Source organism: Macaca nemestrina, chromosome 17 (assembly GCF_043159975.1).
Source record: "Macaca nemestrina isolate mMacNem1 chromosome 17, mMacNem.hap1, whole genome shotgun sequence".
NCBI lineage: Eukaryota > Metazoa > Chordata > Mammalia > Primates > Cercopithecidae > Macaca > Macaca nemestrina.
Genome location: NC_092141.1, coordinates 19713160 through 19728032, shown reverse-complemented (window position 1 = coordinate 19728032; position 14873 = coordinate 19713160). Strand labels below are relative to the sequence as shown.

General features: G+C 45.7%; 1 protein-coding gene across 4 annotated transcripts in view; it reads right to left on the bottom strand.

Moving 5' to 3' along the window:
* LOC105493337 (aldehyde dehydrogenase 3 family member A2) overlaps positions 1-14873 on the bottom strand; it is a 58893-nt gene that overhangs the window by 19696 nt on the left and 24324 nt on the right. For 2 of the 4 annotated variants that reach the window (XM_011760906.3, XM_011760905.3), the window contains exons 3-7: positions 8715-8876; positions 6371-6602; positions 5518-5603; positions 2780-2988; positions 1383-1500 (exon numbers count right to left, since the gene is read on the bottom strand). In XM_011760906.3, coding sequence (XP_011759208.1) covers positions 1383-1500; positions 2780-2988; positions 5518-5603; positions 6371-6602; positions 8715-8876 — 807 coding nt within the window. Of the gene's footprint in view, positions 1-1382; positions 1501-2779; positions 2989-5517; positions 5604-6370; positions 6603-8714; positions 8887-9008; positions 9112-14873 lie in introns of those variants that run through there. The other 2 variants (XM_011760907.3, XM_011760908.3) reach the window with 2 other exon arrangements.

The following is a 14873-nucleotide window of genomic DNA, read 5'->3' as shown; positions in this document are numbered from 1 at the left end:
TGAGCCACTGCAACCGGCAACAATTTTCATTTTCTTTTTTTTTAATTTTTTGAGACAAAATCTCATACCATTACCCAGGCTGGAGTGTGGTAGCATGAACTTGGCTCACTGCAACCCCCACCTCCTGGGTTCAAGCAATTCTTGTGCCTCAGCCTCCCAAGTAGCTAGAATTATAGGTGCACCATGCCCGGCTAATTTTTGTATTTTTAGTAGAGATGGGTTTTGCCATGTTGGCCAAGCTGGTCTGCAACTCCTCACCTCAAGTGATCAACCTGCCTTGGCCTCCCAAAGTGCTGGGATTACAGGCGTGAGCCACCATGTCCGGCCAACAATTTTCATTTTCAGATCACATGTATTACTCTTTGGTGTTTCTGATCCTTCCTTTTAGTGCCAATTAACATCTGTCGAGTAAACAGTGACTACTCCAATAATTTCTTTCATCTGAGGGGTTAATGACCCTCACCCACTGCTGAACTCAGTCACACTGGTCATCCCATTCTTATTATTTATTTAAGACAGAATCTTGCTCTGTCACCCAGCAGTGCAGTGGCATGATCCTGGCTCACTGCAACCTTTGCCTCCTGGGTTCAAGCAATTCTCGTCAGGGTTCAAGTGAATCTCGTGCCTTAGCCTCCTGAGTAGCTGGAATTACAGATATGCACCACCACCCCTGGCTAATTAGTAGAGACGGGGTTTCATCACATTGGCCAGGCTAGTCTTGAACTTCTGACCTCAAGTGATCTGCCCGCCTCGGCCCCCCAAAGTGCTGGGATTACAGGCATGAGCCACCGTGCCCAGCCCCCATTCCTTTCTACCAACCTAAATTCTACATTTCCTTCAAGTCTTGGCTTGGGACTCTACCATGCAGTCTTCCTTGGTTCCCTCACTGCAGATATTTACTTTAAACACCATGAAAGATTGCTAACTATACAAAGGGTACACTGTAAGTAGTTATTTAATTAAGTCACTCCTCCAAACTACTGGCCACCCTAGGCCCTCTACATACACAAAACCTGATAACCTTCATCAGCAATGGCTAATATGCCACAGGGTCTCTCTGATTATACCTAAAGGGTTGGCAACATTCCCTCAAAACCACAGACACACAATTATTTAACTTTTTTTTAAAAAGTATATGACACAACTAATCATCAACAAATCAACTAGACAACTTAAGTAGATTTAACACCAAGGCAACCTTGCTCCCAGCAGATATTCTATGAAAGGTACACAGAGCATTTTCATATTAGTAAGTTCATTGAGTCACATATGCTTTTAAAATTTTCCTGAAGGGAGAAACAAATGGGGATGCTGCCTGAGAATAGTTAATTTGACTCCTTATCTTATTAAAATCAGTGGAATCAGATGTTTTAAATACAAACCTTCACCGTTTCCTTAATCTTCCACACAATTTGACTTTGGAGGGATGCTTCACAGAGAATATAATCAGGTGCAATGCAGGTTTGGCCACAATTCATGTATTTTCCCCAGGTTATGCGTCTGAGGGGAAAAAATCCAGAACAGCTATATAATTCAGTCAAATTTTCAGTTGTTACAATGTGTTGTTTGAATGTTTTGCAACTAAAATAGATTCATATATTTATCTGGCAATTTTTATTAAAAAGTTAAAAACTCATTTCTAAATCAGTCGGTTAGAACTTAGAATGTATTTTCCAAATGAGGTAGAATATTCTACACAGCAGGAAATTCTCACGCCAGCTCATGGGAAACAGTACTTGGTAAACAGTGATGCCATTGCCTGCAGCAGGAAAAGAGGAGAAACAGCCTCCCAATGTCCTTTCCCCTCTCCCAGTCCAGCCAAAGGAAAGTCCTGGATGACAGGAGTTCGGTACAGACTCTCCTGGTTGTGGCTTTTGGCTCTGCCGGCAAGATGTTCAGGTACAAAGCAGGATGGCAGCCAGACTTCAAGGCCACCCTCCTCTTTGTGGAGCCCTGCCCCACTTGGGAAGACCTTTCCCATGCACGGACAGAAACCCACGCCCTGAACATTCACTAACTGAGGGTGTCCGGTTTTGGCAACAAGATTTCTACTTAGGAAGCCAACCTGGAACCCTGACCTGGAATCTCTGAAGGGGAGAGAAAGCCACGCCACCCAGAGCAGAGTCATGAAGGGGAGAGAAAGCCACACCACCCAGAGCACAGAGTCATGAAGGGGAGAGAGAGTCACGCCACCCAGAGCACAGAGTCATGAAGGGGAGAGAGAGTCACGCCACCCAGAGCAGAGTCAGTTCTATGATTTGGCACTTCTTAGTAGCTAAACCGGATTTAGCAGAGAGAACCTGAAACCTCTTATTTTCTGATGTTCAGATGCAAGATGTTATTCACAGTTAAAAAATGAGGAACACTCGTTTTGTCCACAAAGGATCTCAGTTAAGAGATCAGCATAGTACCCTCTCAAATGGGAATTTAAAGATTTTATTTGGCGCACACAATACTTTGGATTATGTACTTCACAGATCACTGGCCAGAAGAACATTAAATTTCTTGCTAGATCTAGCTGTAATCTTGAGGACAGAAATAACTTTTTCAAAATTCCTAAGGACAACCACATGATGTCAGGACTTACAGCTCATCATTTTTGACAGTGGCACCAAGAGACAGTGAAAGACTCCAGTTACTCTTGATGACATCAACCACCAAAGTTAAATGATGCATCTTGGAGCCATAAGGTATGGGGTTCAAATGCAAAGAGTAACATTGTCAGGAAAAGTCTCCACTGTGCTGGGAAAACCGCAGAAAATCAGACAGCCAGACTCACCTGCAAACAATGTCCAGGTCACAATCTTTATCAATATAACATGGACTTTTCCCTCCCAGTTCAAGAGTCACAGGGGTCAGATGCTTGGCAGCAGCTTCCATGACAATTTTACCAACTGCAGTATTTCCCGTATAGAAAATGTGGTCAAATCGCTGCTTCAGGAGCTCCGTGGTTTCCTCAACACCACCATTAATAACAACATAGAGGTCCTCAAAGAAAGAGAAACACAAACTCTTGCACTGCCAAATGAATCCTAACATCTTAACATCAGCAATCTCTTCAACATAAACATGTAACAGTCAGTAAAACCCAGAGAGTGTCACGACCAGTCCCTGTGAGGGATGGGAGAGGGAGCTGACCAAGGATAAGAGGAGAACACACAGTCCGCTGGCATCTGGGAAACCTGAACCCACATAGAACCAACCTGGAGACTCGGTTTTTTACATGAGCTCAGCAACAAAGATACTAAGGAGAACAAGTTCCCTGGTTGAACTTGACCAGGGAAAATGCATGAGATGTGGGTGTATGCAGAAGTGACTCTGGTGAAGAATGGCTCCCACAGGACAGGTCCCAGCTGCATATCTTAGTCTGAATGTTCTCTGTCTCACAACAGAGTAGGCTCAGCCCATGCTATTCTGAATGGTATACCCGGCACAGTAGCTGAGAGCGCTTGCTTTTGAAGTGTATCTGGTTTGAATCTGGGCTCTGTCACTCACTAGCTTATTTGACTTTAGGCAAGCTACTGAACATCTCTGAGCCTCAACTTCTTCATCTGGCACTGGGAGAATTCACGTAGCTTCTGTGGACTGAGCCCTTAACGCATTGTGCTATCATTACCAGCTGTTCTAAGAGATAACACCTTAGACAAAAACAGCATGAAAAGTAAGAGAACAGATGGCAACCAAGGAAGACAGAGAGGTATTCAAGACTCCAAGGTAGAAGTGTGAACTAAAAGTTGGCTTGTGGATCTCATGTTTCCACTTGATCTCCTGTTCTGAAGACGAATCAGTTTCATTCACTTCATAGTTCAGCTGCCCAACAAATGTTTCAAGCTTTAACTTTTCTATGACTTAATCTACATAGCATATATTATTAACCCCCTAACACGGTAACTGAAGCTGCTAGGGCATTATTATCCTCCTCATCCGGACAGTCAGTTATTGAATAATTTACCCCTGGTCAGGGGCAAAGCAGTACCTTCGACCTCTATCTTCTGGTTCTAAGTCCTATTCAATCCTTGACATCTCACTGTCTTCCATTTCATCTTTCTTGATTGGATCACTACAACTATTAGAACAAAACGGTTCTAACAAAGAGAACAATATCATTCCAAGAACCAGAACTGGCCTCAAGCCATTACAAGTTGATGTCCAGAATACAGGTTAAGATATTTGTAAGCTGTCTTTCTTTTTTTTTTTTTTTTTTTGAGACGGAGTCTCGCTCTGTCGCCCAGACTGGAGTGCAGTGGCCGGATCTCAGCTCACTGCAAGCTCCGCCTCCCGGGTTCACGCTATTCTCCTGCCTCAGCCTCCCGAGTAGCTGGGACTACAGGCGCCCGCCACCTCGCCCGGCTAGTTTTTTTGTATTTTTTAGTAGAGACGGGGTTTCACCGTGTTAGCCAGGATGGTCTCGATCTCCTGACCTCGTGATCCGCCCGTCTCGGCCTCCCAAAGTGCTGGGATTACAGGCTTGAGCCACCGCGCCCGGCCAAGCTGTCTTTCAATGAAAGCTAAATGAAGATTCCTCTCTGAAGCAACTCATGTAGAACTCAGCAGCGCCAATTTCTTCGCGGCATCGTTAACTTCCCAGGAGGGCATAAGAACCTCTGACTCCGACAGATGAACTACCCCGCAGTTGAGCAGATCATTTTCTTTATTCAGTTCTTGATATTCTTAAATGCCAGCGTGTTAAGTCAGTGTGAGAATACGTCCTCTAATTCAGGAGGGCACTTTTTGTGTGTGTGTGGCATGTTTTCATGCCACAGACATGTCTTTTTTGAAAGCAGAAGTACTCTTAAAGGCTGGGCGCGGTGGCTCACACCTGTAATCCCAGCACTTTGGGAGGCCAAGGTGGACGGATCACCTGAGGTCAGGAGCTCAAGACCAGCCTGGCCAACATGGTGAAACCCCATCTCTACCAAAAATACAAAAACTAGCTGGGCGTGGTGGCACATGTCTATAATCCCAGCTACTTGGGAGACTGAGGCAGGAGAATCACTTGGACCCAGGAGGCGGAGGTTGCAGTGAGCCGAGATCCCACCACAGCACTACAGCCTGGGTGAGAGAGCAAGATTCCAGCTCAAAAAACAACAAAAAAGAGTACTCTTATACAATCATATAAAAGTACATTTTGTTAGAACAAAAGAAATTATGAGTAACAGAAATATGTTAGCACCCAGCACAGTACCAGTCCCTCATTAAATAATCCATTAAATGAAAACACCTAAAATCATGTTAGCTCAAATACAGATTATTCCAAAATGCCAAACAGACAGAATCTGTCGACAGCAGGAGGACATACCCATGAAGTCATGGGCCTACATATATTGTGTAACCTCCACAGCCGGGTGACTCCACAATGTACTTTGGAACTGAACTCCTTTTACTAAGCCAATTGCTGAAGGCTTAAAGAAACTGCAATCGGGTCCCTGGCCAGCAATAACATGCAATAGCAAGAAAATCAAATGTGTGTTTTCCCCAGTAAACACGTATGTTGAAGATGGGTCAAGAAATTCTTACCTGGTCTAAATACTGAGGGAGAAGCTTAGCCACGGTCTTGGCTGTATTTTCACTCAGTTCAGAAGGCTTGATAATCACAGCATTTCCTAAACAAAGTAAAAAGTAGAACAGTATCATCTAATACTTAACTGTAATAGCTACCAAAATGGCGCTCAGTGGGAAGTACAGGCTAGGTACTCTCAATTATTTCTGCAGCTCTCAATGCTGCACATCCTCAAAATGAGCGTAAGAGCTCACCTCACTTTCTCTTCAAAGGCTAACTCCTTAGCTGTCATCGTCTTCAGGTCACTGTCAATGGGTTCCATCAGCCCTTCCCACTCCTCCAACTTTCTATCACTTTTCTCCCACTTCTGCCCCTAGATTGTCCTCTGCCGGGGAATTATTGGGCAAATGAGCGATTTCAACATACAGCTCTCTATCTGGATCCTGCAAAGTGAGAAATTAATCTCCTGGCAGTTGCTATATACCCAAGCTAGCATTACTCTCATAGCCTTTATTTGAATGAAGAAACTGGTCAGACAGAATCAAATGGTTCATCCAAAGCCAGAGCCAGCAACTGAAACCATATTAGAATACGGATGCCTGACTCCAAACTCCTGGGCCTATTGACTCAGACACCTTTACACTCCCACAGGTTCATTCTCCACGTGCTTCAAAACATAGCCACACAAATCTCCTCAGCAGCTCATTTAAAAATATGTATGATATGTATGAATTCTCAGTACACTGGTGGTGTAAACAAAGGCAAACCACCAAAGTAAATGCATTTAATTAGCCACTATCCTTAATTTACAATGAATATGACAAAATAAGCCTCCCTAAAAAGGTATATAGACATAAGCCGGCACCAGACCTGCAGCGATGGCTCCTATCAGTGGCTGAATGATGAGAACAAAGGGGTAGTTCCAAGCTCCGATTATCAGCACCACTCCCAGAGGCTGTGGCTGAATATAGGCCTCATCCATCATGGTGAGCAGGTTCTTCTTAACTGGTTTAGCAGTAACCCATTCAGGAAGATTCTCAAGCATAAAATCAATTTCCCCAAGGACAGTAATGACTTCCTGACTGTACGCATTGAGTTCACTCTGTTATAAGAGAATCACAGTTAATCTTGCAGAGTAAGTATGATACACTTCGCCCTGAATGTCAAAACACTCAAGCCAGGTACACCCGCAGTGACAACAACTGGTATTATCAGACTAGCTGGTTTGCCATCCAGACTCCTTTTGCACCCTTCATGCCCTTGATAAGGGCTTGCTAATTCTCTAATATATTTTAAAAAATAATCAAAGATTATTTCAGGGAGTAGTAACACTAGTACTAGTAATAGTACCACTAGTAAATCCTTCTTTACTAATCCACACCCTTTAAAAGCCAGGCTTAAATATTACCTCTTTCAGGAAGATTTCCTTGAGTAATAAAGGTCTGCTCTGATCGTACTTTCTATATCACAGTAATTATGCTGTTGACCTGCATCTTAATACTTCCCCCTTAACGCACTGGTTTATAACTATTACTCACATTTTATCCGTGTATGCTCTGTTTCCCAACCAAGTTTAAAACTTTTGGGGACAGGGAACTTACTGTATTTCTTGAGTCATCCTATATATACACATACTCACACAAACATTTAGTTCTGCAAGAATGATTAAATGATACAGTCTTTTTGGAATCTTAATTATCCCATCTTGTTTATTTAATATCACAGCCCCTTTCCACCAAAAGTACTCTAAATTTTATAGTTGCTACTAGTACTACTACTGTTATGACTTATTAAAATAATCTTTGATTGAGGGGATTGTGGGGAAGGGAAAAATCACAAACCCAGAGTAAAGCTTTGCTACACATGTAATGCAGATAAAACAAGATGACGGCCTCGTGCCTGTAGTCCTAGTATCTGGGAGGCTGGGGCAGGAGGACTGCTTGAGCCTAGGAGCTGGAGGCTGCAGTGGGTTATGATTGAGTCACTGCACTTCAGCCTGGGTAACAAAAGGAGACCTCGTCTCTTTAAAAAAAAAAAAAAAAAAAAAAAGTAACTATTATCAGAAAACAGAGAGGAATATACTTACACCCTAAAACATTACTTAAAACTTTGCTACCACAGGCCAGGAGTGGTGGCTCACACCTGTAATCCCAGCACTTTGGCAGGCCCAGGCAGGCGGATCACTTGATGCCAGGAGTTCAGGACCAGCTTGGTCAACAGGTGAAACTCCATCTCTACTAAAATTACAAAAATTAGCCGGGCATGGTGGCGCACGCCTGTAATCCCAGCTACTGAGGAGGCCGAGGCAAGAGAATCGCTTGAACACGAGAGGTGGAGGTTGCAGTGAGCCGAGATCGCACTACTGCACTCCCGCCTGGGAGACACAGTGAGACTCTGTCTTAAAAGCAAAACAACAAGCAAACATACAAAGAAAACCACACACACACACAAGTCAAAACAATAAAAACTTTGCTACACAAAGCGTGTTTCCAAAAGAGGTATATGATATCACTGGGGACCTTGTTAGAAACTTGGAATCTCAGATCCCACCCCCGACGTACTGAACAATAATTTGCATTTTAACAAGATCCCCAGGTGTCTGTTAGTGCATTAAAATTTGAGTAGAACTGACCTAGTAACACACAAAGTTATGAAGAAAAATCTGAGTGCAACTATAACTTAAAAACAAAACTCTGTCTACAAAATAAACCATAAACAAAGCTAAAAGGCAAGAAATAGACCCAGAGACTGGTCTGAGGGTAATGGATTATTCAGAACTTATTAAATATTACTGTCACTAAAGTTGGTATACAACTCTCCCACTGCTAAATTTTACTGGTTTTAAAAGAAAGAAAGAAAGAAACCCAAAGAAAGTATCTACAATACGGTAAACTGACAAAATTACTGAAATCCAGAATATACAAAGAGTTCCTACACATCATAAGGAAAAGAATCACAAAAGTAACAAAAACAGACAACAATAGAAAAGGCAGAAAAGGAACCACAGAGGGCAGGTAACAACATATGCCCTTCTGAGTGCTAGAGGACAGGGAAAGTCAGAGGAACTTTGGCTTTATCGGTATTGCTGGAGATCATACTCCCAGCGCTGGAGTAATCCGAAATGTAAAAGCAAAAACAAAACCCAGCAGAAGCTCCGGCCCGCAAGTGCGCGGCTGGGGCCAGCTTCTCAGCGCCCCGCCGCTCGCGCGCGTACCTTGCACAGGTCGGCGGCGATGGCCGCCAGGATGTCCTTCTCGCGCTCCTGCACCATCCTCCGAAGGGCCTCCAGCTGCTGCAGCCGAAACCGCAGGGGTCGCGACCGTCCGGACAGGAATGCCTGGCGAACCCGCTGTACTTCGCGCTCCATGGCCTGGTCCTGCAGAGAACTGCACGGTCGGAGGGCGCTGGGGCGTGGGAGGCGGGATGCAGGCAGGTGCGGGCCTTGCCTCCCCTCCCTCCGCCTCCCTCCGGGGGTTGTCCCCACCGCCGACCCGCAGCCACAACTCACTCGCCAGGGCTTGCTCGCTCAGCCGCGGCCTCCGGGCCCGCCTAGTCCCACTGCCAGACCCAGTTGCCGCGGGGCTGACTGAGCTTGACCCAAAGCCTCGTGCCTATTGGCCCGGGAGGCCCACGTGACAGCCACCGGCCGGACGCCGGCCTCGCCCACGCGGCCCCCGCTCTCTCCCGGGTTCTGGCAGCCGGCTAGGTTGCTGCGAGTAGAGTGCGCAGTGCGGGAGCGGAGCGCGGCCACGGGCCCGGGAGCGGAGGGGTGTAGGGATGGAGGGAAGGTGTTGGCCATCCTGCTGAGAGCGCCCCGGGGCGGCCCCAGAGGGGGCGAAGAGGAATCCTGGAAGAGCAGGCGGAGGGCGCGCCGCTGGCAGTGGGCGCCCGGCCGGAAGCGTCCGGGCTGCAACGGAGAGCCGTCTCCGCTCCGGCACGCTCAGAGGGGTTCCCTCCTCCATTTTGTGGCTCTTCAAACGTGGCCAGATGGACGGAGTTGGAGGCCTAGCGCTCCCTTTTCTGCTTCCCTGTCCCGTGCTCCTTCCTTCAGCGAGGAGCTGCCTCGACTTGACCGGCACTGACCGTCCGGGTTCCCTGGAGAGCTAGTCCCTGAGGGCGGGAAGCCCGGGTTCATCTCCCGCGGAGCCGGGACAGCGGTCATTTCCTTCGTGCACAAGCATCATCCTCGCACGTCCGCTACTCAGAGCTCCCCGGGCTGCATTTGCCCCGCTGCACACCCTTCCATGTACCCGCCCCCGAGAGAGAACCCGCTGCCCTCAGGTTTCCCCCTCCCGCCTTACTGCCTTTCGGGCGAGAGACTTCAGCTCTCATCACTACTCGGCAGCAGTTGGCTCAGCTGATCGGTCCTGTCTTGTGGAAAGCTTTCTTTTCTTTACCATTTCCCTGCACTCTTCTGCACTTTTCTTTTTAGCTCACTGGCCGGGACCTCTGGGTTTTCCTTTGCTGGATTTTTCTCCCCTTCCTGACCTCTTAGGTGTTCAGGCGCCCAGGGCTTAGTACGAGGTCTTACCTTTTCACAGCCACTTCCTCGTGTAATCCCATGGATAGTGCTCACAGAAAGTTCTAATCCCAGCCTTTCCTCTGAACTCCAGAGGGTATATTTGTGAACAGAAAATAACTCCGGGCCCTGGCCCAAATGAACTCCCCACTTATACACAAAACAACAAAAACCGTGGGAACCCAATTCACTATGCCAGAAGGAAAAAATTAAGCAGAAAGCTGAGTCATGCAAGAAACTGCCTTTCTGTATGTTCCAAAGTAGATGGCTACAGATAAAAGGTTAAATGTCCCCACAGGTAGCTGCCCTGTCCTCACCTTATCTCAGTGAAGTGCTGATTTACAGAGCGGGAGGCAAATACATAATTGACTATTCCCCTGCCTGTTCCTTGTTCTATTTGTGCAATGTGTGGATTCAGTAATGACCATGTTTCCCCCCCTTTCCTCTCCAGCCCGCTCCTCCCTTTTAAATATTGAAGCCCTCAAAATCATATTTAGATAAAGGCATAGACCTCCCTCCCAAGCATGTCCTTTACCTTGGCAAAATAAACTTCCAAACTGATTGAGAGCTGGTTTTGGTTTACAAACTGGCAGCCAAAGGAAGTGACTCTGAGTGGAGGTAGCCCTGACCTTTGACAAATCTATCAGTGCTTGGTACCAGCTTGGGCTATTTTTATTACTCGAACAGGACAATTTGCTAAGATCTGGGAGCTCCGCACTCCAGAGAATCCCTGATCTCCCAAAATTTGGTTGAGATATATGGTTTATTTTGCTGTACACCTCTTTTCTGCAGTTGTACTTAACTCCCAACAAGGAAGTCGAGTTTCCTGCTTCCAGGATGATGGCGAGCAGGCAACTCCTTTCTGGAATTTCTTTTTTTTTTTTTTTGGAGACAGAGTCTCGCTCTGTCGCCCAGGCTGGAGTGCAGTGGCGCAATCTCAGCTCACTGCAAGCTCCGCCTCCCGGGTTCACGCCATTCTCCTGCCTCAGCCTCCGGAGTAGCTGGGACTACAGGCGCCCGCCACCGCGCCCGGCTAATTTTTTCTATTTTTAGTAGAGACGAGGTTTCACCATGGTCTCGATTTCCTGACCTTGTGATCCGCCCGCCTCGGCCTCCCAAAGTGCTGGAATTTCATCTGGCTTCCAGCAGGGAAGGTGAGTCTGAGTTGTTTTCCTCCTTCTAAAATGGTAAAGAGCAGTCTTGAGCCTGGGCCCTATTCTTAGGTAAGCATCTGAATTGGAGTTTTGTCTTGGAAACTCACCTTAGTGACTAAAGTTAACATTAACAACCAACTGGTCTTAATTTCTCCTTACCATTAGAGCGCTGAGTAATACAAATTGTGCGATTGTTTATTTTGCTTAACAGTTTGTTTGTTTCTGTTGTTGTTTTGGTCTTTTTCCCAATGGGCTTGACCAGCTCTACCTGACTGGGTCAAAGCTGAAGGAAAGTTGAAATTATGGAGAATAAGGCCTTTGAATTAGCTAAATTACCACAGATGAGGGGGAAAAAATGAAAAAGAAAAAACAGGTCGGGCATCCTGATGGTTTCCCTGCTTGTACCCTTTTGGTTTTTTTTTTGTTTTTTTGTTTTTTTGTTTTTTTTTGAGACAAGGTGTCACTCTTGTCACCCAGGCTGGAGTGCAGTGGCCATGATCATGACTCACTGCAGCCTCCAACTCCCAGGCTCAAGTGATCCTCCCACCTCAGCCGCCCAAGTAGTCGGGACTACAGGTATGTGCCACCACACCTGGCTAAAATTTTTTGTATTTTTTGTAGAGATAGGGACTTGCTATGTTGCCCAGGCTGGTCTCCAACTCCTGGGCTCAAGCGATCCGCCTCCCTCAATCTCCCGAAGTGCTGGAATTACAGATGTGAGCCACCTCGCCGGCCCCCTGCTTCTACTCTTGACTCTAGGGGTTGTTATTTTTCAGTTCTACACTTGCCCTTTTATACTCTACTGCGGGGGCCTAGAGTGTGTGAACCCCATTTCCCAGGCTCTCATGCCAGCTGGCTTCTGCCAGTAGGGGGCACTACAAGGAAATCAGAAGGCAGGAGATAGTAACTTACTGCTTCTGGATTCAATCGTGCGGCAGTTGCTGCCCATTTCTATAGTGAAAGTGGAGGAGGGATTATTCTTTAGGAATTCCTTCCATGGTCAAGGTGGCACCTCTCTAGTAGACAGAGGATGAAAGTGATAGTGTCTCCAAATGGCACAGTAGCTGGTGCAGTTCCATGGGTTCCAGCTAAGGGTATTTTTAGCTGCTTTTTTTTTTTTTTTTTTAAATCTATAATGTCACCCCATTATTCTTTTTGACATCTATTACTCTTAAAATTCCCTCCGCATGAATTAACTAGTTTCTCTTTCATGACTGGACTCTGATAACACTTTGCTGTAGGCTGTTTTCCACCTAGCCGTTGGTGTCCGAAGGTACCCTGATCATGTTAATTCACTGCTGAAAACTTTCCAACAGCCTCCCCTCATGTTTAGAATAAAATTCAGAACGTGAATTTTCTATACATATTCTACAAGGCCTAAATGCCCTGGCCCCTGACTACCTCTTCATCCTCTTTTTGTAGGATTCTCCCACTTAGTTCCAGCCAGAGTGGCTCCCTTGCGGTACACTACTGAGCACTCTAAACACGTTCCTAGCCCAGGGCTTTTGCATTCCGTTTCCTTGGCCTGTAGTGTCCAGCTATCATTCTCACTTCATTCCATTTCTGCTTCAATATTACCTCCCTAAAGAAGCCTTCCCTGACCACCATGTCTAAAATATCAGTCTCTGCTACTTTCTGTCCCTGACCCTGTTTTATTTTTCTTAATATACATGTATCTGTTTGTTTGTTGTTTTTAATGTGTCTTCCTCACTGGAATGTCGTGTAAAGTCAGGGTCTTTGTTGTTCAAGTGCATTGTGATGTTAGTACCTTGAATAGAATCTGGCCCACAGCAGGTGCTCAGTAAGTGTTTACTGAATGAATGAATGAATGCATGCTACACTCTTACATACTCTAGTCTCAGTGTCTTGGCACTGTCTACTTTTGTGGCTTTCTCAACAGCCTGTAACTTGAAGCTGAAGGAGATTCATGATAAAGCAAGGAAATTAGCAAGACCATCAAACTCTTCACTTCTACTTCTCACTTGCCTGCTTTGGACAAATACAAAAAAATCCAGCCCATCTGGAAATACCATGGTTAAAGTTGGGAGACAGTAGATGAGAAGGCAAGCAGGCTTACATAACAAAGAAAAGCAGTAGCCTCCAACATATACAAAGTGTTTAATTCAATTATGTAAGTAACTGAGGAGTGCTTGTGCATAGGAAGCCAGCCAACCAATATCAGTATCTAGAACCGTGTAGCAGCAATGTTTAAATCAGCTCAAAGTCTGCCACAGAGTGTACCCAATAATCTTTGTTTATCTGATCTGAAAGAGTAACCAGTTCTAAATGCTGAGATAATAAATATTGTGTAAGGAACTAGGTAAATTGAGATACGAATCATGCTTCCATTTTTTAAAAAATGTAAATAATGGGCTGGGTGCGGTGGCTCACGCCTGTAATCCCAGCACTTTGGGAGGCCAAGGCAGGTGGATCACCTGAGGTCAGGAGTTCAAGACCAGCCTGACCAATATGGAGAAACCCCGTCTCTACTAAAAATACAAAATTAGCCGGGGTGGTGGCGCATACCTGTAGTCCCAGCTACTCAGGAGGCTGAGGCAGGAGAATCACTTGAAGCTGGGAGGCGGAGGTTGCGGTGAGCCGAGATCGCACCATTGCACTCCAGCCTGGGCAAAAAGAGCAAAATTCCATCTCAAAAAAAAAAAAAAAGTGTAAATAATGAACAGAATTCCAGTGTGGAATTAGAACAGGAATCGGCTTTACCTAGGGCAAATTAATCACTGAGTAGCGAAGAGCTGCTGCTTTTGCTAAGGATAAGATGTGAGGATTTATTCCCTTCTCTTGTCTTCTCTCCTCTCCCCTCCCCTCCCCTCCCGTCTTCTCTTCTCTTTGTCTCACTCTGTTGCCCAGGCTGGAGTGCAGTGGCGCAATCTCAGCTCACTGTAACCTCCGCCTCCCAGGTTCAAGCGATTCTCCTGCCTCAAGCTCCTGAGTAGCTGGATTACAGGCACCCGCCACCATGCCCAGCTAACTTTTGTATTTTTAGTAGAGGTGAGGTTTCACCATGTTGGTCAGGCTGGTCTCAAACTCCTGATCTCATGATCTACCACCTCAGCCTCCCAAAGTGCTGGGATTGCAGGAATGAGCTACTATGCCCGGCCAAGGATTTCTTACAAACGAGGTACTCTGATTTTAATGGCATAATCACCAAGAGTTTCTACCAACTCTTGAACGTTTTCTTTAAAAATCACATCCAAGTGCTTTAACAGAACAAGGAGATACATTTATGGAACCAAAGAGAGGACTGGGAATTCTTTTACTACACTCCCAAGCTGAAATATTCTCCCTTCAGCTTTTGAATATAATACACTCATTGATTTAAGTAGCTATGGGTAATGAAATCACCACAGCGGGATATAGGGGTAAGGGGTGAGTCCTCACAGGCTACTCCTTTCAGGAATGCAGTAGACGGTAGTGATTTTAGTATGCCTGCCCACTATACTTTTCCATCCTCCTTTGTCAGCTAAAAAAAACGAGTTTTTGTTTTTGTTTTTATTGTGGGTTATCTACTCCATGACCCTTGTCCACCACAACCTTTAGATCTTTGATCTCCTCAGTTGTCGGCAGAGGGAGTTTTCTTAAAGGCAGGGATGAAACAGACACTTTTAATTATTTAAACCTCAGAAGGACTAAGGTAATGAGTGTGTACCCAGGAGTTCTTTCTGCCTTCTGGCCCAAATTT